The sequence below is a fragment of the Thunnus thynnus genome, chromosome 13 (assembly GCF_963924715.1).
Source record: "Thunnus thynnus chromosome 13, fThuThy2.1, whole genome shotgun sequence".
Lineage (NCBI taxonomy): Eukaryota > Metazoa > Chordata > Actinopteri > Scombriformes > Scombridae > Thunnus > Thunnus thynnus.
The window spans coordinates 30,805,392-30,828,684 of record NC_089529.1 but is presented as its reverse complement, the minus strand read 5'-3'; the positions used below and the strand labels follow the sequence as shown (position 1 = coordinate 30,828,684).

The 23,293-nt window shown below is 39.0% G+C and overlaps 3 protein-coding genes across 3 annotated transcripts; 2 read left to right on the top strand and 1 right to left on the bottom strand.

Moving 5' to 3' along the window:
* Positions 1-4,259: 4,259 nt before the first annotated feature.
* On the bottom strand, positions 4,260-9,228 carry pgap2 (post-GPI attachment to proteins 2). The gene is made up of 6 exons (XM_067609018.1): positions 8,864-9,228; positions 7,345-7,513; positions 5,589-5,838; positions 5,355-5,461; positions 4,587-4,695; positions 4,260-4,503 (listed from the first exon to the last, which is right to left on the bottom strand). Exons 2-6 carry the CDS (start codon positions 7,510-7,512, stop codon positions 4,373-4,375), a joined length of 765 nt encoding a protein of 254 aa, XP_067465119.1. The 5' UTR covers position 7,513; positions 8,864-9,228; the 3' UTR covers positions 4,260-4,372.
* A 2,900-nt stretch (positions 9,229-12,128) lies between these two features.
* On the top strand, positions 12,129-18,120 carry LOC137196175 (uncharacterized). The gene is made up of 4 exons (XM_067609017.1): positions 12,129-12,903; positions 13,511-13,716; positions 15,987-16,107; positions 16,960-18,120. Exons 1-4 carry the CDS (start codon positions 12,418-12,420, stop codon positions 17,137-17,139), a joined length of 993 nt encoding a protein of 330 aa, XP_067465118.1. The 5' UTR covers positions 12,129-12,417; the 3' UTR covers positions 17,140-18,120.
* A 658-nt stretch (positions 18,121-18,778) lies between these two features.
* Positions 18,779-23,058, top strand: LOC137195088 (T-cell immunoglobulin and mucin domain-containing protein 4-like). The gene is made up of 5 exons (XM_067607156.1): positions 18,779-19,394; positions 19,551-19,904; positions 20,723-20,826; positions 21,212-21,323; positions 22,360-23,058. Exons 1-5 carry the CDS (start codon positions 19,346-19,348, stop codon positions 22,434-22,436), a joined length of 696 nt encoding a protein of 231 aa, XP_067463257.1. The 5' UTR covers positions 18,779-19,345; the 3' UTR covers positions 22,437-23,058.
* The last annotated feature ends 235 nt before the right edge of the window (positions 23,059-23,293 follow it).

Genomic DNA, 23,293 nt, shown 5'->3' with positions numbered 1-23,293 from the left:
GAGAAAGACAATAAAGGTGTTGGACAGGTCCAGTCAGTCACAAGACTTGAACCCATTAGAACATTTATGGAAGGAACAAAAGGTTCACCAGCGGCCCCCGAAATCCTCAACATCTGAAGACTGTTTAGAAGAACAGAATAAAAACCCCCCTGAACACTGTGAGAGATTAGTTTCTTCACACAGGAAGCATCTTGAAGCTGTCATTGCAAACAAAGGTTTCTCCACCAAGTATCAACCACATCTCACTTACTTTTTTCTTGTGTCCTTCAAATTCAATCAATCAATCAATCAATCAATTTTTATTTATATAGCGCCATATCACAACAGAAGTCATCTCAAGGCACTTTTCACATAGAGCAGGTCAAGACCGTACTGTTTAATTTACAGAGACCCAACAATTCCCCCATGAGCAGCACTTGGCGACAGCGGTAAGGAAAAACTCCCCTTTAACGGGTAGAAACCTCAAGCAGACCCCGGCTCTTGGTGGGCGGCCATCTGCTTTGACCGGTTGGGTTGAGAGAGAGAAAGAGAGAGGGAAAGGGGGAGGAGGGACAGAAGAAAAACAATCACAACAACAACAACAAGCACAAGCAGCAATAGCCAGGGAAGGATGCCATCAGGACTGTGAAGGACCACGAAGGTTCGGCCCGGGACTCAGGTTTTCCTGTGAGATGAGAAAGCACAAAAAACTCCGGGGAAATTCAATGCCCATAATTATTTTATTGATTGGAATGTTATGGTTTCTTTAGCTGTGGTCTGAATTTCATATGAATATCTGTGCTGGAAATACATTTCCTGAGTGCAAAATTGAGATTAATACGCTTCTACACTTGATTAATGATCATTAAAGTATCAATAAAATAATACAGTAATTTCTCCAACAGCACACTTCTGATATTTTTTCCACCACAATGTGTTTAATGTTAAAGTTTCAGTCGTGGTTGAAGGTTTGGTGACCTGGTGTTACTATGGTTCATATGAAGGACAGAAGATGTTGTTTGGAGGATAATAATTCTTGTCAACAAATCTTCATGTTTGGATCCAAACAAACCATGAACTGATCTACTGACAAGTATTGTGTGTGTATCAAAGCTGATATATCTGATTCCAACCTCTTGACTTCATACTACATTGTTAATTTCTCAAAGAACTTCAGTACAAAGTGCTGATGATTCTTAATAATACTTTTACTTATTATTATTTGACAGATTAATCAATAATGTAATTAATGGTTAGTTGCAGCTTTCGGTTTCCAAACAGCAGCAAAGATGATGGGGCTGTTTCACCTCACTGTGTTTCTAAAGGGAGAGTTTTTATTGGTTCTTTATCTAAAGTAAACACAGTATTTCTTTTACCTCTGGTGACCTTCGACCTCTGTTCTAGTATCTTTCAGCCCTGATGGAGCTGCAGCTGATCCAGATGTCAGATAATTGAGGCGGAGTGTAAACATCAGCTGTGAGTGTCTCTGGGTAAATATTAGGACAGATTACAGAACAGGTTTACAGTCTGACTCTCAGCTGCAGGAGTTCACATGTTTGTTTGGTTTCAAAACACGACTCGGACCTTCGTTAGTTATTTAATCTTCAGACAGAAACTGATGGTCTGTTACTGCTGAGCGAGGCTGAACTACCGACAAACAAAACACAAAAACCACTAATTCAACTTGTAACACTGAGCAACAAGGATCCAACGATCTCTCTTCACATCACAAACTCTTTGTTGATATCCGGTTTCATCCTGATGAAGGTCACCTGTTCACGAGGAGCTGAACGTCTCTGAGATTTCGTCACCGAGCCTCCACAGTGACACTACTGCGCCCCCCCCCCCATCAGGACCATGCAGAGACCTTTAGAGGGGCAGGTGCTCCAAGTTAAAGAGGGGCACATGGAACAAGACTTTTATAGCAACTCTTATTCAAACAGAATATAACAGAATCTTACAACAAATCACATCATATTATATGATTTTCCCCACATGCTGTAATGGGGGTGGGGGACAATGACGATGATTATGACTATGATTCTCTCTCGTTTGTGTCTGTGTGTGCGTTCTGTTGGCAGTAGCTTGTTCTTTTAGTAAACAAGCCAGACTTCATTTTAGAATCAATTAAACCCTTTCATGCATGGCGGTCACTACAGTGGACAGCTGTTCAAAAGCCGTTTTCTTAAATATATATGCATGGGGTTTTGATGGTATAGTTGCACATCAGTGGACTCTAGTGTGTCAACCCATACGCTGCCATCCACTGGTCAGTCCTTGTAAGTGCAACACAAATTGCTGGCCGGAAATGCTCAACAGCTCAGGAACATCTTGTTAATCCTTCTATAGTAACAGACCCTCACAGGTAAATGAAATTTTGTGACATCAAGTAACAACTAAGGAGTAATACAATTATTAAAATTTCCAAGTATTGATTTTATGTTGGGAGAAAATGACATTTAATCATCTGTCCACTAAGTTGGACAAACTTTTTAATGTCTAAAGAGGAATAAAAACACTCACATCTACAATTATAGGATGGCCAATGGAATATTTAACTTACAGATTCACATGTAAAACAGCAGTTTTCTTTAAGATTTGGACACCCTTCTTCTGGTGAAAGACTCACAACTATTGTCTTAAAGAGAATGATCGATTGCAATACAGTTAATTGGCAATTCAGGTCATAAGGTCAGATTTCTATTTGCTTGGTGATCAAATGTCAGGTATTTATTATTATTATTATCATTTTGTCTTACTAAAGTTGTTGGGAATTCTAAGTACTTTAATTTGTAATTCTCTCAAGACTGTTAGTTGTTGTATCACTGTCAGTTGTGATGGATTGAGCGTGTATATGTTTATATGTTTACTGTATGCCTGTACAACTGTGTGCAATTATTTTTCCGAGTAGGTGGTGAGCTATGTATATATCTCATGTATATCTCATGTCAAAGATTTCAGTAAGATGTGTAACTTTTGTGGCCATTGTTTATAGTGTTTGTTTTTGTATGTTTATGAAAAAATCACAAAAACTGACTGAGGTTCATCATGCATCATAATTCATGCATGAAAGGGTTAAAGTCACAGCAGTCACACTCAACTGTCTCATCTCAGATGTTCCTGACTGTGTTACTGTGTCTGTCATTATAACAGCAATAACAGACGCCAAGATGACGACACAGGTAGCAATCCGAACATTCACTTATCTGTGCACATCTTTCACAAAAAAAAAAGTTTACATCATTTCAAAACAAAAACAAAGAGCGGAAACATTCATAAAGCGAATGTGACGACACATCAGACTGTGCAGCAAACAGAGCTGTCAGTGTTATTCTTACAGCCAAATGAAGTGCAGATCAGCCATGGTACTAAAAACAATAGTGATACATTTCTACCTCATAACCATCACTTCGTAGTATGTTGAGCATCACCGGCGTGACGTAAGGCTCACATGTTCTACCTGACGGGGAACATAGTACAGTTGCTGTTGAGGGGGTTGCTGGGGAGGGTTAGGGTGCATGTCACCTCGCTTCCCTCACTCCCGTCTCTTCACGAGGACGGAGGAACTTAATTCACCAAACAGGACGTCTGCAGTCTGTGGTCCTCAATCACTCCAGCGTCACTCTGAGACGACAAGTACTCATGACACACGTCACCCTAAATGTCAAATATGTAGAAGTCAGCTCTAAATGTGTAGAAACGTATTAAGTAACAGTTTAAAGAGAGCCCAGTATTTGTATTTGTATCATTGGACGTCTGGATCTTAAGTTATCAGAGAAATAAACTGGACAAACGTTAGCAGCAGCTCGGCTAACAGCCCCTCCAGGAAGTCTGGTGGTCACCAAACATCGTCAGAGAAACACTGATTGTTTAGGTGAAACAGCTTTAATTAGTATTTTTAACAATTTTAATCTCTGGGTCCATTTGTTCTGGAGAGGAGGAGACCTCTGCGAATGATGAACACTGGAGTAATCCTATCCTGGTGAAGCTGGTTATTTAACAACGAAGACAACAACTCCCATGATCCCTTGCTACTTCACACCGTCATCACACTCCGTCTTTTGTTATTGTTTTGATTGAGACGCCTAGCGGCTGAAATGACATATTGTGCGTTTAATTGAACTATTTTGCCTGTTGTAGAATATAAATAGAGCTGGAAATGTGCAGCGTGTGTCTCCTTTGAATAGCAGGAAGAGCAGCGAGTTCACTGACTTATTATTACTGAACGATGAGCCTCATATTAACATCGACAGAAACATGAGAAAGAAAGACGGCAGGTGTTGTTGGAACGTTCAGGATAAAGTTTAATCTCTTTAACGTGTTCAGAAATGTAAAACAAAGTTTCTTTGTGTCCTTTTGGTTTTTTTTTATAAAGTCACCAGGTGACGTGAGCTCAGTATCGCTTGTCTTCAGGCGGCGTGGCCACCATCACCTCTTTGGTCCCAAAGTCCCAGAAGGCCGTCATGTGGAAGGCCATGTTGGAGAAAACCACCAGGTACTCGAAGAAGGCGAACAGCGTGTAGACTGCGGGAGGGACAGCAGAGAGACACTCAGCACGGTGACGGCTTTCAAACAGCTTTCAAACACACGGCGGGACAAACACTTACTTCCTGTTTCACAGAAGTTGTTGTGGCGTCTGAAGAAGTACGCGGCAGCCAGACAACAGCTGACGTTAAACAGGAAGAGACGCAGCTTCCAGCGGTATGATGTCACTTCCTGAGACAGATAGAGAGAGAGAGAGAGAGAGAGAGAGAGAGAGGGGGGAAATAATGTTTTCATCTGTTTCACATCTGGACACACGTTCAGGTTTCATCAGGACCCTCATCCACATGGACTAGAACAAACAAAACCTTCTCCAGCACCCCCAAATCCTCCTTGGACCTCTAAAGGACCCTTAAATGTAGTCAAGCAGTCCTTGAAACCCCACAAAGACCACTAGTGTCTGCATAACAACGACTGTACACCCCCTCAGGCACCCATGGGACACCTTGAAGAAGCAGCACAAACTCCAGGACCCTAAAACCTCCTGTGAGCCTCCAAAAGAACGTCTTAAAGGTCCCCTAAAAAACCTCCACATAACACTCCTGCAACCTCCTCAAGGACCATGTGATCACACAAGACCTCTTCAAGGACCCCTCAGAGATCCTTGAATGTCCTCAAGCACTGCTTGAAACTCTTTAAGCACCACAAACTCTCCTGAGAACCTGAATCTGGATGAAATAAAACCTGCTGTCAGCTCTGCAGGCGGAGTTATTTGTGTCTATTTCAGATGTTTTATGAGACATTTTATTTATTTGTTTGTTTATTTGTTTATTTATAGAATGATTTTCTGGTAAATGACAGGAACGACTCAGGAGATGAAGGGTTTTCTTTACCTCGGGGTTCACGGAGTGTCTCTTGATCACATGCCACAGCTTGCACGTACTGAGCATGTGCAGCAGCGAGCTCGCCATGAAGACGATGAAACCGTTTTTATGAACACCTGCGGACACAAACGGAGCACAAGCATCGGAGTCAATATTCATCATCAACAGACGCTAGATTCCCTGGAGTCAACAACAACAAAATAAACAACTGTTCCAAGCAGCAGCAGCTGTGTCGTGACTCACTGTATGTCTCGTTGGACGACACGTATGTGAGCAGCAGCAGTCCCGTGTTCTCGGCGAGGCTGCAGAGCAGCGTCAGTCCGCTCAGCAGCAGCTCCGGCAGCTTGGAGGCGAAGCGGCCGCGGTAGAAGTTGAAGTAGGCGGCAGACAGCAGGTAGCGCGGCGCCGAGTGAAGCCCGATGCAGCAGCGCCAGATGTAACGCTCCGGCACGCGGCTGATGGCGGCGCTGATGGACGGGAGGTAGTTGGACACCTGGACGGACGATCATCCGTTAATCTGTTAATTATCTGACACCTTAACGACTAAAGAAACCTGAAAATATTCACATTTAAGAAGCTGGAAGCAGAAAATCTTTGCTTTAAAAATGTCACAAGTGATGATAAACTGAATATCTGAGGTTTGGAACCGTTGATGAGACATTTAAAGACATTTAAAGACATTTAAAGACATTTAAAGACATCAAACGAACATTTCATGTCGTTTACAGAACAAATGATTCATCAATAAAATAACAGACAGATGAGTTAATGATGTTTTGGTCCTAAATGATGTAAAAGTCGGTCAGCTGACAGCAGCAGGAAACAGAACGGCTGGTTTCCTGTTTCTGAACACACAAACTGTCTCTGACTATCTGCAGAGCTATAATATTATGGGATGTAGTTGCAGAGAAAGTGGTGAGTGTTTCAGCTGTTTGTTCACGTGTTACATGGATGGATTGATTTACTGAAGAGGAACAGTGTTTTATTTTTAACCCTTTTTATATACTTGTGTACTTTTTCCCGCCTCAGTGGCGTCTCGTTAGCACATCTGGTTGTTTCTTGACAATAAAAGTGCTGGATGTCCCAAAACTTTCTGAAAATAAATCAGAAATAATTATTTTTGCTCATCTAAAGCAGTGGTCCCCAACCCCGACGTTTTATTTATTATTTAAGTCTGAACGATGTTTTATTTTGAAAAATAACCGAGTTCTCAAACCAGGTGAATCCAGCGTGTCTATGTAAATGACGGCGGCCTTACAAGTACGTTGGAGACAACAACGCTGCCCGAGATCACCACAACAGCACTCAAAACCCTGTCGCCATTCCCCACATCCTGTCTGTGTGAAGCGGCGTTTTCTGCAGCGACGGCAACCAAAACAAAATGGCGGAGTAGACCAGACGTAAGCGACACACTTCGGGTGTCATCGTCTCCCTACATCCTCGTTGCAGAGAAACAAGCTCAGAGCTCCCGCTGAGTTGTATTTTTCATGCACTTTATATTTGTTTTTGTGGTGTATCTTATTTTGAAGGCATGTTTAAACGTTACTTTAGTGACCAGAGAGTGTTATAGGGGGCAGAGAGGATGTTGTTGGCGCAATGTTATATTAATAAAGTTGCACACGAGTTCACAGTGGATTCAGGTTTATTATTATATTTAGAAACACAGTTTTTCTGCCGGTCGTATCATTTTAGGTCCGTGAAAATATTGTCTGACATTAAACCGGTCCGTGGCGCAAAAAAGGTTGGGGACCTCTGACCTAAATCCACACCAATGGTATTAATATTTTATTCTGCTTTATTTCATTTTAACTGTCAGATTTTGCTATTTAATTGTAAAACTTAAATGTTTTAACCATGTAAAGCACTTTGTAACTGTGTTTTGAAAAATGTTATATCAATAAAGTTTATTATTATAAATATGATTCATAAAAATGAAGAATAAAACCAGACTTTTCCTTTAAATCTAATCTGACGTCCTGGTTTCCGTGTGACGACTTACGCGACAGTGTGTGTATGTTGAGTCCTCAAAGTGGTACATGAGCGCCAGGGAGAGGCAGGCGATGAGGCCGGTCAGAGGCAGCAGCACCGTCGCCACGGCGAAGCTGGTGAAAGGCAACCGGATGAGGGGCCGGTCCCGGTCCAGGCTGCCGTACGGCCCCTGGAGCATCCTGGACAAACACACGTTTGATCAGCACAAAAATACCTGACGACATTTAAATGATTGATTCATATTCAATAAACAGAACTCATCCTGAATCACATGATCACTGTTTTCACCCCTAAATGTTAATCTGTCGTACATAAAGTACATAAGTATTATGAGCTTGATGTAGTTAAAGTATTGCAGTAAAAGTACATAAGTATTATGAGCTTGATGTAGTTAAAGTATTGCAGTAAAAGTACATAAGTATTATGAGCTTGATGTAGTTAAAGTATTGCAGTAAAAGTACATAAGTATTATGAGCTTGATGTAGTTAAAGTATTGCAGTAAAAGTACATAAGTATTATGAGCTTGATGTAGTTAAAGTATTGCAGTAAAAGTAGTGGTTTGGTCCCTCTGACTGATATTATTATATATGACATCATTAGATTATTAATAGTGAAGCATCAGTGTTAGAGCAGCATGTTACTGTTGTAGCTGCTGGAGGTGGAGCTAGTTTACACTACTTTATATACAGTTAGCTAGTTTAGTCCAGTGGTTCCCAACCTAGGGGTCGGGCCCCTCCAAAGGGTCAGCAGATAAATCTGAGGGGTGGTGAGATGATTAATGGGAGAGGAAAGAAGAAAAAACAAAGTTCTGATACACAAATCTGTTTTCAGTTTTTGGACTTTTTCTCTAATCTTTGATTTTTGCTGAAATATTGGATCATTTGAACATTTATTGAAATGAAAGCATGTGAGAAGTTTAGAGGGAAAAATCACTATTTGGTGGAGCTGTTAACAACTCATAGACATGTGAAATGTGACCCCGACTACACACTGCTTTTTGTAAGACGTCAAAAGACAAAAAAAGGTTGGAAACCACTGGTTTCATCTTTAACAATGTGTTGTATTTTAAAAGCTTGTTATATTATCCATTGTGTCAAATCTTCATCTGAAAAGTAACTAAAGCTGTCAAATAAATGTAGTGGAGTAGAAAGTACAATATTTCCCTCTGAAATGTAGAAAGTAGCATCACATGGAAATACTCAAGTAAAGTACAAGTACACTGTGTTTCTTGTCATTTGGGACATCAGACGGTTATATTTATAACAAATACACATATAAACATATAAATAATTCTGTTATCAACACAGAACCTTCTGTTTGGGTAGATTATATGAAAGCCGAACAGTAGATCAGTAAAAAAGACTTTTTGTCGTTAAAAACCAGCGTTCATCTCTGACATTCAACGAGGAAACTTTTACAATAACATGAATAATAAACGGACTTTGGCAGCAGCACTTCCTGGACGCTGTTTCTGACAGTTAGCTCTGAACCGGGAGCAGATGTGTCCGGTTACACCGTGAAACACTCACCTGTACGGTTCTCCAGGCTGGCCCGGTCAGCTGCTCCGCTTCTCACACATTAATGAGACATTTAAGCAGCTTTAGCTTCAGTTTAATCCTGTTAGCTCAGGTTAGCTACTGTAGCTAAAGTTAACGTTAGCATAACGTAGACCAGTTACGTCGGAACTTAGAGTCTGATTTAACGTGAAATGTAGTTTTAAATGTGATAAACGGTTTGTTGGCCAAATCTCTAACTTCTCTACAGCTGCTCTGATCAGTTTAATGTCGCTGTCATACTTCATATATCGATCTTTTCTGTTACTTTATGATTCTCTGCCCGACTCGGAGACGCACTTTGCTCTACGTCAAGCTAGCTACAATTCAGTAAACAACTTCCGGTCATCTTATTTACTACTTCCGCTTTGGTAAAACAAGAATTCAGGTGTTTTTTTTACCGACAAACTGTGTCTTAAACCAACAGTCAGGTGTCCATATGAGCAGTGAAAGAGGTTTTCCTCGCTGTAATCATTCCTCCTGTTCATACTGGATATTAAAAGATCCTTCAAATGTGTTTTCAATGGAAGTGATGGAGGCCAAAATCCACAGTGTGTCCACACAGTCATTTAAAAGTCTGTGTGAAGCTTCTATTCAGCTTCAGCAGTCTGAGTTAGTCATATCAAGTGGATATCTGACACATTTACAGTTTTTTTAGCATCAAATTCCCTCTTTGTGTTTCAGACAGTGTTTCCCTGTTGAGCTGCAGGTGGAAGTATAGTAACAAAAAGAGGAACTTTGGCACTAAAAAGACTGTAACGTTGAAAGATATCTACTTGATTTGACTCATTTGGACGCTGAAGCTTCATATTAGCTTCAGATAAACTTTTAAATACATTTTTGCACAGAGGGAGGACTGTGGATTTTGTCCTCCATCACTTCCATTGTAAGGTCATTATGAAGGGATCTTTTAATGGTCAGTATGAACAGGAGGAATGATTACAGCAAGAAAAACAGGTTCAATGTTCGTTTGGGCTCCTGACTGTTGGTTTAAGACACACTTGAAAAACTGTAAATCCGTCCTTTAAGTAGAATTAGCAAAAACCTGGCTGTAAACAATAACATTTAAGTAAAAGTATTATTAAGAATCATCAGCAATTTGTCCTGAAGTTCTTTAAGAATTTAACAACGTAGTATAAAGTCAAGAGGTTGTGATATGTACACAGTAAAAGTTACTGGGTTAAATGTTACCCAGTTCGGGTGAATAAAGCAGCGACACAATACTGAGTTACTGTTACAGAAAACCTCTTGAGACAAGAGGCTGTTTGATACGGAGCCTCTAAAGTCCTGAAAGATGATAATTAACTATAAATTCATGTGTGAAACATTACAACCTTTATTAATGACTTATAATATTTAATAACTGCAGGCCTGATGACTGAGTGAATGAGACTCATCAAGCAATTTACTATTTACACCTAAGAACTTATCACTGAATCTTTTTTTGGGTGAAACTAGAAGACAAAAAGGTGAAATAAGACATTGAATGTTTCAGTAGGATGAAGTAAAACATGTAATAGTTCCAGTTTAGTATCAACACAACAACTAAATGCTGAGACTGTATTCATACTGGAGGTTTTGTGTTTGTCCCTGAACAAACGACCAAATAGACCGTTATAAATCGTCATCATAAACGATTATGAATAATCAGTAAAGAGTTCGATGCTTCACACTTTCTAAGTCATCAGGTCAGCAGTTATGTTCAAGTCTTTAATGAAAATAATGAAAGTCTGCGGTCCAAATGTTAGTACATTGTTAATTATGATAATAATTGTTCATTACTTCTTGTTGACAAGAAGAAAAATATATAAAATCACCAGAATATTATCCTCCAAACAACGTCTTCTGTCATTTATATGGGGCGTTGTAGTATTAAGCCACCTGCTGTTACCATGGTAACAAAAAGTCACCAAACCTTCAACCAGGACTGAGAGCACATTTTGGCACTTTGGGGGTTAATTCACCAGACCTGACATGCGTGCCAAATTTGGTGAGTTTTTGAGCATGTTTAGGGGGTCAAATTTAAGTTTGAAGTGGTGTAATAATAAAGAAAGAAACAATAGGGTCCTCGCCCAAAAGGCAGAGGACCCTATTGTTCACAGTAGTCCTCTGCCTTTTGGGCTCGGTCCCTAATAATTGTTAATTACTTCTTATTGACAAGAAGAAAAATATAGAAAATCACTAGATTTATTATCCTCCACACAACGTCTTCTGTCATTTATAGGGGTAGGTAGTTCACCGTAGTATTAAACCACCTGCTGTTACCATGGTAACAACAAGTCACCAAACCTTCAACCAGGACTGAAACTTTAACATTAAGCACATTGTGGAGGGAAAAAATGATATTAGAAGGGTGCTGTTGGAGAAATTACTATATTATTGTGTTAATACTTTGATGATCATTAATCAAGTGTAGAAGTGTATTAAACTGACCAATTTTGCCTTTAAAAGAACATGATTCACTCTTGACCTTATCTATGACCTTTTATCTGCTGTAACCACATTGTTTCTGTTTTAAATATGATGTCTCGCAGCTTGTTTGTGTTGACAAACAAAGTGTCTTGTCTGTTAGGAAAGAAGGAATAGAAAAGGTTATCTGAAGTGCATCAGACATGGTGACCCTGATTCGAACGCAGTGATCGTTGGAGAAGAGGAACTAAATACAAGATCTGAATATAATATTTAAAATATATTTATACATTTAAGTAGTGGAAAGTTGTTTTAAATATAAGTTTCCATTATATTTAGTTGAGTACAGATTTGTATTTGTACTTCTTGCAGTCGTCCAGCAGATGGTGCTGTTTCTCTCAATAGGACAGTGATTCCCAAATGTTTTCTAGAGGTGCAGAGCCTCCTTATAGGTAAACCCCCCCCCCAAAATAACACATATCAGACAAGTGCTTGCAACCTCCTACATAATTTAATTAATTTAGTTAGTACAGACCTACAACTTGTGTGTGTGACATCTTACTAAAAAACAAAATAAGGATCAAGTCACTTTTTAGAGCGGAAGCATTAAAAGTGACACCGCAGCGTGCATGTTCTAAATTTTTGTACAAATTTGAATCAGAATCATTTGATATTTGTCTTATTCATTACCACTGCTGTGTTACCATGGTAACAACAGGTCACCAAACCATCAACCAGGACTGAAACTTTAACGTTAAGCACAGCAGCTTTAACAACAAGCAACTGATGATCTTAAAGTAAGAAGAACTGAATGTAAAGCACATGTTCTTCTGTCCACAACATGTACAATAAAACTATACTAGACAGATAAAACTAAGATTATAGTTCCGTCTGTCCAGGAAAGAAACGGAGAGCAGATGGAAAGGAGAGGAACAAAAAAATTCTCATAACCTAAAACATTTTTCTTGTTATTCTTAACTCCTCCCCAGTGTGACGTCATCATGACAATGTAACAAATCAAAAGATAAAATGGGAGTGGCTCTTTATCAAAGTTCATAATAGTTCAGCACTGTGCTGTTGCTGGATAACAGAGAAGAGAAAAGAGACAGTATCACCTGACCATGGAAAAACACCTTGAGGGAAGAGGATATATTACCCACGTTTATTACACTTATAACAGTCAGCACCTGAAACTGGGTGATTTGAAAGAGAAAGCGAGAGAGAGAGACTTAGTAAACAAATATCTCTTCAAAGAAAACATCCCGGAGTACCCCCGACCAGAGTTTCATGTGACTCATCTGAAACACGACACAACTGGAGCTGGATTACGTGGCATCAGACGAGATAATGGTTTCCGTGACCCGGACCCTGAGGAGTCTCCGAGGCTGGTGTGGTGGAGTCTGATGGTGAGACCTGAGGACATACAGTCAGCTGAGAGGAGGCTCCTGGAGCAGATCTACCCAAACCGGACAGAGGAGCAGATCCAGAGACAGCAAAGCTTTCTGGGGAAGTTCGCCACCTCGCCTGCCTTACTGGACTCCTCCAGGCTGGGCTCGTACCGCTTCACCTTCCCCCTGGAGGAGCTGCTGACGGCCTACAGCCAGCAGGTACAAACCTGTCAGGGTCTGTTAATATTTGACTAGCAGAGGAGGAAAGAATGCATAGTACACTTATCTGACATCCAACTAAAAGCAGCTCATTTGAAATGTACTCTGAGTAAAAGTTTACTTTGTTACAAAGCTTTGGGATGAAATAATGTCATATGAATGCATGAAGGATAAAACATTATGTAAAAGTCTCTGAGCTCTCAGTAGGTTTATAAATGAAATATAAAAGTCTTTTGTATCTTCTAACTGAATCTCTGTGGTTTGGAGTTTAGTTTCACTTTTACAGTCCTGTCTGTACTTTAGAGATCAGCCTCATCTTGTGGTTTACTGATGTCTTTAGTCTCAGAGTCGTATCTCACTTCCTGCTTCTGTTTCACAATAAAAGATTTCCATCTGTGAACCAGCAGGATTTGTTGTTGTGAAGCAGTTATAAGGTTGTAGGTTGAAGTAAAATGCCATTAGATTTTGCTGAATTACGCTGAGTTCATATGTGTATCTGTTGATCTGCAGTTGAACGATGTGTTTAAGTGACAACAGTTTATGTCACACCTGTAAGAATCTGGTTGTTGTGTGACTCTTCTATAAAATCCTGTTTTATTTCCTCCAGCTTTGTTCCGGCGCTCAGCCCGTCATGCGGGTGTTCAAGACCTTCTTGTACAAACAGAAGGTGATGTACGCTGTGCTGGTCCACAGCCCAGCCAATCAGGAGCTGTTCTCAGAATATCCTTTGCTGACTGACGACCCAAACGCCATCTGTGCTTACAGAGATGGTCGCTTCATCTGGAGACCTGAGGCCATGTGTGAGACTCACAGGTAAGAATATGTAATGTTGCTTCCACTGAAAAACTGCAGTTCAAACTGTTAAAGGACACATTCTGCACATTTCCAGGTCCTACAGTTTCAGACCTCCAGTTAAAAACTCCTTATTTATCTTCTACTGGTCCTTTATGCAGCCCCTCAGTTCAGCCTCTGTCTGAAACAGGCCATTTTAGCTCCTGTCTCTTTAAGGCCCGCCTCCTGATGAGCCCACTCTGTTCTGATTGGTCAGCTTTCAGGAAGCTTCCTCCGGCTCCGGAGGCTACGTAAACAAACTATAGTAGCAGGATTTCACTTCTTTTTCTCCTTCTTTACTCCAAATGTCAACTTCCCAAATACATCCGTACATGTTGGAGCTGAACAACACATGGAAACACCTTAGCAACCACCTTAGCAACCAAGGCAACAGAACGGATGCATGTTTATGGACACGTGACAAGCTGATGTCATTTTGTCGGGAAAGTAAAATAAAACATCTCAAATGAAGCTTCTAGGGCAACTGAAACCTGGGCTTTGTCTTACAGGCAGCATTTCTACATACGTTCACCATCACCAAGTTTGACCATGTTTAACATCTGACATCAGAACAGGATATAAATAACAGAAAATCACAAAAACCAGAATATGAAACCTTTAAGTATTTTAATATGTTGAGTCTTTAGACTGTGATCAGGGTGATGGTGGGGCTCTAGAATTACTCACCTCTATCTCCTCGGTCTTTTTAAATTATTTGAAATGTTGAAATTGGCGGCTACAGAGCCAGCGGTGTTGAGGTTGTACTCGTTACTACGTCACACCAGAAAGTCAAATCAAATCTGCAGGAAGCTTCAGCATGAGTCCACCGCCGCCCAGCGACACGCTGAGTGTTTATGTAGCGTCTGTAGTCACAGTTTGCATCGCAGCCGGATGACGAGCAAAGCAGCACACTGGAAGTGTTGCTGGTTGTTCAGCAGATAAAAAGTCTTTACAGCCTTCCAGAAGATGGACATTTACATCAGGAACAACTGAAATTCATTTTTGGAGACTATCCTGCCTCCGTTATCAGTGAGTGGTTGTGTGTGTGTTGTGGCACATTTTACCACTGCAGGATTTCTCCTGTTTCATCTTCAATCTGTGGATGAAGTTTTAAAACACGGTTTCTTTCTGTTACTGAACTAAAGGAATATATTATATCTGTGCTAAAGCTAAGCAATAGCGACCTCCGGCTACTTTGTAAGGAAACTTAGACAAGATCTCACCCTTCATTCAGGATCAGACTCCACTTCATAGACGCTATATACTGTCTTACATCTCCAGCTGTAGTCATTACTGCAGGTTAACATCATAGACTGTATAAAAATATGGACGTAGTTACCGTGACATCACCAGTTGGTTTCTAAAGAGCGGTTTTGAAGCTCAAAGTGAGCCGCTCCGGCCGTCGCCATTTTGGCAGTGTTAGACGCTGCCTAACTCCCAGCCAATCAAAAATGGGCAAAGAGGCGGGCCGAATGGCTGAAACAAGCCACCTAGCGGCTGGCGGACCTGTCACTCAAAGCAGCCATGTCCTTCATTATTCATAATTTTACGGCTTAATAAAATTTAAACGAGTGAGTTATAAAAAAATTCACCCCCCGTACAGTTGTCATGAAAGAGGAAATTAGCTACAGAGACCAAAACCGTTGTTTGTACCAGGCTGTAAACATGTTTATTTCTGCTGTAAAGTTGGACATTTTAACATGGGGGTCTATGGGGATTGACTCGCTTTTGGAGCCTCAAGTGGCCGTTCAAGGAACTGCAGTTTTTGGCACTTCAACCTTGGCTTCATTTTTCAGCCTCGGAGGTTGCCGCTTGGTTAACATGCTGCTGCTTTTGTTAAGTCCTATTCTGATTGGCTGGGGGTGAAGGTGGAGGCTCATTAATGATGCAGATTTCATGTAAACAGCTTCAGAAACAGCCTGCTGGAGAACAGAGAGGTATCTGGGCTGTAAGGAAAGATGGATTTGGATAAATCTAAACAACTGTTGGTGAATAAAATGTCACAGATATTTTTAAAATAGACTCAGTGTTTATAAAAATTAATCAAAAAGGTCAAGATACCAGATCTTTAAAAACATCTCCACTGCAGCACAGGGAACACTCTGTGACAGTGACACTCCCATACTTTGGTAATAATTATAGTTAAACAAAAGAACAAAACACTTACTAACTAACTAAAATAAAATTTAAGTTTATTAGTTTTGTAGTTTATTAAATGTGTTGTTTCTGTTTGCTTTTTGTCTTTGTGTCAGTCAGGAGTTGGTCCTCAGACAAGATGAAAAGCAGGTGGAAGTGATGGAGCTGTTTGGACGTGACTGTGAGTTTTACGTTTGGGATGATGTCGCCATCGCCCTGCATGTGGAGGATGGACAGGTACGATCGTTCATCTGTACAGAGAAAATATCTTTTCACTATTTCAGTTCATGTTCTACACATAAATTGCACAAGGTGGGTTTGGGAAAGCAGATTATGATATTTTTACACCGAATATCTTTAACTGTGACTTTCCTTTGCAAAAAATAAGTTGTTACATAAATTAAATTAATGTAAAGTAAAGTATACATGTGTGATCAAATGATCGCATTCATATACATTTGTTTTGATAGTCTCGGCTTATTTCCTAATATAAAAACTTTAGCCGAGAATCCAAAGTGACACACAAATATTTAAACTAAACATTAATTTTGTTCAATAAGTGTGATGTAAATCTACTCAACACTGTTCTCTGCAATGAAAACGTGTTTGGTATGATTCAGTGTCACTGGATTGTTGTTATGCATAAATCACAGTGTCATCTGCATACACTTCACACACAACCTCTTAACAGCTTTCAGGTGAATCATTTATTTATATATCAACAGAGGAGCAAAGGACCCAGTATTGAGCCTTGTGGTACACCCCATTTACAATTTACCATTTACTAACTACTCTGTATTGTGCTGTGACATTGTTTGATTGGTAGATGTGTCCTGTTCTTTTAGTGTGTGCATTTTAATTATATGTACCACACATTTTATAAGACATGTAATTTTATTGTTATTAGTTATTCTAGTTAAAGGCTGCCTTTTTAACATCTGGCCAGGGACAACTAACGCTGGCTCATTTACAGCTCTGTTTTCAGTTGATTGAAATGGTGCCCCAGACTTAAAAATTGGGGTTATTACAGCCGTTTTGTGGAAACACTTGTTGTGCTGCTCGTCATCTTGTTCTGTTCTTCTGTTTTAGGTGCTGACGTTTGGTAGTGACCGACTGAGAGAAAACCTCACCTACTGTGAGACAGGAACACGTCTAATCAGACCTGAAGAAGAGTTTTGTGATTTCGAGGACGCTACAGATCTTGTTAAAGAGTTGTGGCCCAAATATCCGTCACCACTGGAGCGCTCGCTGAACATTCATGCTTCCTAATCTAGTCATGAAGGGGAAACTTTGTATTTACAATATTTAGTATTTGATCAGGATTCTGTGTTTGCTAATTTTGGTATGAAATAATAATAATAATTTATATTTTTAAAATAATGCTTTATGGCTCCGATGGTTGCCATAGCACCACCAACAGGGAGACTGTTCCTACAGTTTAGTCACTTTAGAAGAGAGTAGAGCGTTCTGCCGAGTTTAGTGCTTTTTCATTCATGTTGAGGCCATTTGTTTGTCAAAAAAATGCAAGCGTGAAAAAAAAAGATTAAAAAAAGTCTTTAAGTTACTCATTATTTGTAGAATGCAGATGTCTTGGCAAGTGAATTTACATTTAAATATCATGCAGATGGAAAGGTGACTTGCAGAGCGTCTTTAAGCGCTTTACAGTTAAAATGAAGCATCAGTTGAGAAGGTGGTGTAATATCTATATGTGCTTGGTGAGAAGGATGAAGGTTGTTTAGATGAATGTTCTGCCCACCGTCATTATGTAGCTTAATGTTAGCTTTAATGTGCAAAAGATGTTTTTTCATGTTATCCAGATGTTTTTCAGTGTCTTGCCAAAGCATTCTTAACGCTGGTTAATAAACTAATTTCAACCTTTTTATGGAGCGGCAAAAAATCTAGAATACAGAAAGAATTTGAAGATGGGACTCTTATTAATATGTTTTATAGGAACATCTCCAATATTAGACAGTTTTTAACACTTGAGGATGCTGAAACATACTTTTATAACAAGCCACATAGATTAACATGAAGCTGTTTTGTGGAACTCCCTTAAAGAAATACCTTTTTAATCAAACTTAATCAGCTCTTACATGTTTATCTTTGCTTTTATGTCATGTTTCCTGTTGGGTTTTTTGGTATTGTTTAAAAATCTTCATTCAACCATTGTATGTTAATCATGTTCTGTAAAGTCTTTTGCATCTTTACTTTGAAATCTGCTGTGCAAATAAAATAATACATCATACCTCCGTTTATGGTCCTGTTGATCAGTGTCAAAAAATTCATATTAAATCGATTTTGATTCAATATATATATATATAAAACATTTACTCAAGTACTGTACTTGTAGTGATTAACTACATCAAGCTCATAATACTTATGTACTTTTACTGCAATACTTTAACTACATCAAGCTCATAATACTTATGTACTTTTACTGCAATACTTTAACTACATCAAGCTCATAATACTTGCCTGTTGTGTTTACATGCGTGTTTGTTTACGTGAGAATGTCACCGACATTTTAACCAACATGATGCCAAAATTAACAGCATGGCTTCTTGTGTCTGAGGCAAATAATCTGTCTGCCTGTTTCAGCAGGTTGTTTCTAGAAGCTTTCAGCATTTTGATAAATCCAGTTTTCACTAACCACCGCTAAGGAAACACCCAGTACATAGACGGCACGTTAGGGAACATGAAACAGGTGATTTACTGCTTGTTTTTAATGTCATTTAGTAAACAGTGATAAGAAAACATCATTAAACTCTGAGGGAACATTACTAATGACGGCCTTGCATCAAACACAAAAGCAAAAAACTCAGTCCGAGCTGTCTTAAGTCTTTTTCTCGTCTTGATGTTCCAATAACGTCAAACATGTTTAATATTATCCTAAGTCTTTAGTTTTGACTCATGCAATTAGTGAAGTTCAATGACATGAACATTGTCAATGACTAGGCATGCAGCAAACAGGAAGCAGCAAACTGGGTGTTACTGTAACAGCTGAAAAAACTAAACTCAAATACCATCACACACACATGATGGACAGTGAGTTAACAATGTAATTAGCTGGTGTTTAATGGGCATGTATCTGATCCACCAACCAGCATGTATTTTAAACACACAAGAGTCCAAACTAAAGCTGGAGGACGAGAATTCAGTTTTCTCATTTAATTTAATTTAATTTATTTTAATTTGCGATTCCATTTCATCTTGTTTTATCGATTTTATTCTTCCTGTTTGTTTGTTTTGTGTTTATCTCTTGTTTTGATGCCTTTTTGTAAAGTAGTTTGAGCTGCTGCAGGTCATTTTTTAAGTGTAGTGGAGCTGAAGACACAGAAGAGGAAACATTCAGTACTTCTGAGGTCTGATGTGTGAATTCCTCCCACTTTCTGACCTCAGTGTGAAGTGTTCACATTTCTGTACACTTTAGTCTCAAACTGACTGATAAAACAGGAAATGTTCATGTGTCAGTTTGATGTTGATCATGAAGACTGTGAGCAGGTTGCTGATCGTTCTCCTCACAGGTACTCTGCTCTTTAACTTTCTATAACTCTGACTTCACATTGACTTTATGTAATATGAGACAGTTAGAGACAGTTTCTGTGGTGTTTTTATATGAAACAACAGATTTTAGCTGCTAACAGACCTGAAAGTGTTGAAGTGTCTCTTTGTGTCTTCAGTCATTGAATGCAGCAGCAGCAGCATGAAGGTTGTTGGTCGAGCAGGTGAGGACGTCACTCTGCCGTGTAAATATGACATCAAGAATAACGGAGCGACGGAAGTTTGCTGGGGTCGAGGATCAATACCACTTTCAGGCTGCAACGACCAGATCATCTCCACAGACGGATATAAAGTGATAGAATCAACCAGAGTTTCCAGCAGGTATCAGTTACTGGGACGACTGGAGGATGGAGATGTTTCTCTGACGATCCTGAACACCACAGAAGAAGATACTGGACTGTACGGATGCATGGTGGAGATATCTGGGTGGTTCAATAATGAAAAACATCACATCGATCTGATCATTGAGAAAGGTAAGAAATGGTTTTTATAAAAGAATAAAGTTTGTGCAGGAAGTTACTTGAAGGACGGAGATTCATAAACTAATGTTCAGTGTTCAGAGGTTTGATGTTATCAATTAATCTACCAATTACTTTCTTGATTCATTGATTTTTGTTCAGTTCATAAAATGTCAGTGAATTGTGAAAAATGTCCAACACAAGTTCCTGGTTTTGTTTGACCAACAGTCCAAACCCCAAAGATCTTTATTATCATAGAGGAGCAGAAAACTAGAAAATCTTCATGTTTATGAAGCTGGAATCAGTGAATTTTTTGTTGGAAATCTTCTGAACTGATGATTCAACTGTTACAATTTTATGTTCTTAAACCTAAATGACCAAATGTTTGTCACGTCCTCCAGAAGAAGTTTTTCTGATCTGCCGCCTCTTTCGTTAAATGTCTGATGACGTTTAGGAAACGAAAATTATTCTATTGATGTTAGAGAGAGACGAGCTGGCTGAAACGTGTCAGAATGATGAAGATTTTACACCTCAGAGGTTTTAAAATGATAGTCGTAACTTCTGAACATGAACTCGCTGTCTGACATGTGAACAAACTGTTGCTGCTGTTTCTCTGCAGACGACACGTTCAGCATTTCAGAGATTTGATGTGTGACTGATAAAACAGGAAGGGTTCATGTAGGGACGTGACTAGGGACATTCTCTTTTAGTGACAGAAAATAATCAATTCATTTATCATTTAACTCATTTTTTCTGGCAGACATGCAGAACATTCATCATTTCCAGCTTCTTAATTGTGAAGATTTGCTGCTTTTCTTTGTCGTTTGTGACAGTAAACCCTCCAGCCTCGACCACAGCAGCCACCACAACAGAGAGAGGAAGTCAAGTCACAGTCGTATATGAAACCACAGAGCTCACAGTGACACTGGTTGAAGAGGTGAGTTGAAGTCAGTAGTTAAAAAATAAGTTTATAAGACAAGTTTTATTTTAGGTTTTGATCCAGTGATTCATCTGATTCCTGCAGTGCATCAAACAGCAGTTCATCTCTGAAACAAACAAACAAACAGCAGTCCAAACACGAAAAATTAGTTGTTGTTGAGTCCAGCTTTAAATCCAGAAACTTCAGAATGGTTCCAAATGTTGAAGTTTTCTCCAGAATCTCTTCTCTCAGAGTGAATTGTCTCCAGATGTTGTGATGAAGTCGTTTCATCCAGTTGTTTAAAAGCAGAGAAACAGATTTTCACTCCTTTAACATCAGTTATTTGACTGTAAACGTATCAACCAGAAGAGTTTTCATCATTTGTTTGTTTGTTTGTTCACAGTTGTGGAGCACATCTGCTCAGCAGGTAACCAATCTGCACATCTTCATCGGAAACAGAGTGAAACTCTTCATTGTCTTCCTCATACCTGCACTGCTGCTGATAGCTGCTTACAGTCAGTACACACACACACACACACACACACACACACACACACACACACACACCTCAGGTCCTGTGATTCTTCATATAATAGAAATGATTAGAAGATGAATGTAGTTTATTGCATCGAGACACTTTGACTACAGTCGTTCTCCACTTTACTCATTGATTTGTTAACATTAAAGAAATTAATTAACAGAAATTGCAACTGTATGCAAACATAAAGAGATCCTCAAGTTTAAATAAACACTGAGTGTTATTATTAAAGATGGCTCTGAATTAGTCATCAAATCCATTTCTGTACTTTTAGCTTTTTAATATCTTCAGATATGTGATCTGGTGTCAAACACGTCCTCTGGATGAAATGATAAAATGGACCCATCCTGTCAAACCACCTGTTAAAAGACACCAGAATACAGGAAATGACATCTACTCTGTTAAAAATGCTTCCTACGCCCACGTTTGAGTCATACGCTTCTATTTTAATCAATACATCTGTCTACAAGACTTCTGTCTTATTATGAAAAGATATCCATGCATTGATCGTGTTGATTGGTTTCTCACTCTGATCATTTAAGAGCCTCAAACTTTAAATACTTTTTATTTTAAAAGGAAGCAAACATGTTCATTATTACATACATGAAGGTCTATATATATATATATATATATCTTTTTCCTTCTGTATCAATGTTGTGAATGTGAATAAATGTCAGTTTATCTTTACAGTCGTGTCATTAAAGTTTTTTCAATCTGACTTTGAGACACAGAAACACAAAAGACAAGAAGCTTCATAAAGCAACAGTCTGTTTATTTACAGCAGCATAAAAACCAGACAACAGTTCATGTTTCACAGCAGCTCCATGTCACATTATTTTCATCTGTTTACAGAAATAATCTGATTTTCAATCGATCGTCGCCCTCATGAGGCCAAATTACATCATTACATCATGAAAACTAAACTAAACTTTTACTTTCATCAACTTTAAGGAAACAAAACTACAATCATTTAAAACTGATCAAAGTTTTGTTTTTATTTCATGTGTCTGCAGGAGTGTGGAGGACCAATCAGAGCACAGCGACTGACAGGAGGCAGAACCAATCAGAAGAGAGGGACAGCTCTGTGTAGAAACCTTACTGCTGTTGAATAATGTTTGGTAAAGGTTTGATGCCCTGAAACAACAACTGAAAGAATTCATTCTACAATGTCATTTGTAGATTGAGTCTAAAAGCTTAAAAGCAGTTTGACTTGAGTTTCGTGATTTCAGTGTTTGCTGGGAACAAATAAAGTCCTTGAAAAAAATCCAAAAGTACAAGAATAAAGCTGGAGGATCAGCATTCAGTTTTTAATTCAGTTTAATTTAATTTGTGGTTCCATTTCATCTTGTTTTATCTGCTATTTTATTCTTTTTAAATCCTGTTTATGTGATTTATGTTTATCTATTGTTTTGATGTCTTTTTGCAAAGCAGTTTGAGCTGCTGCAGGTCATTTTTTACAGTGTAGTGGAGCTGAAGACTCAGTGTGTTTCAGCAGACGACTCGTTCAGTACTTCTGAGGTTTGATGTGTGACGTCCTCTCAGGATGTTTAGACCTCAGTGTGAAGTGTTACCATCTCTGGATATACACACATACACATGCTCCCACTTGCATGTATTTTCACTGTACATAGTTATTGTTTTATGTATGTTTGCTTAGATAGAATTAGATTTTAGGATATTGGTTTATTGATCAAAGCATCTGCTAAGTCTGTTAACTCTGCTATTGTTTAATAAACATTGTTATATCTTTAAAGAGAAGTCTTTTGTCATTATTATTATTATATATTGTGAAAAGTTGCTGATTGAATTCAAACCTTCTTTGTTCACTTGTGAATGTTGACATCCCTCAGATATTAGCATTCAAGGTGAACTCTTTTATGAGACTACCTTATTGTCTGGTTATTGGTCCCAGTTTCCAGGTGGTGCCCCATTTTTATTAATACATAT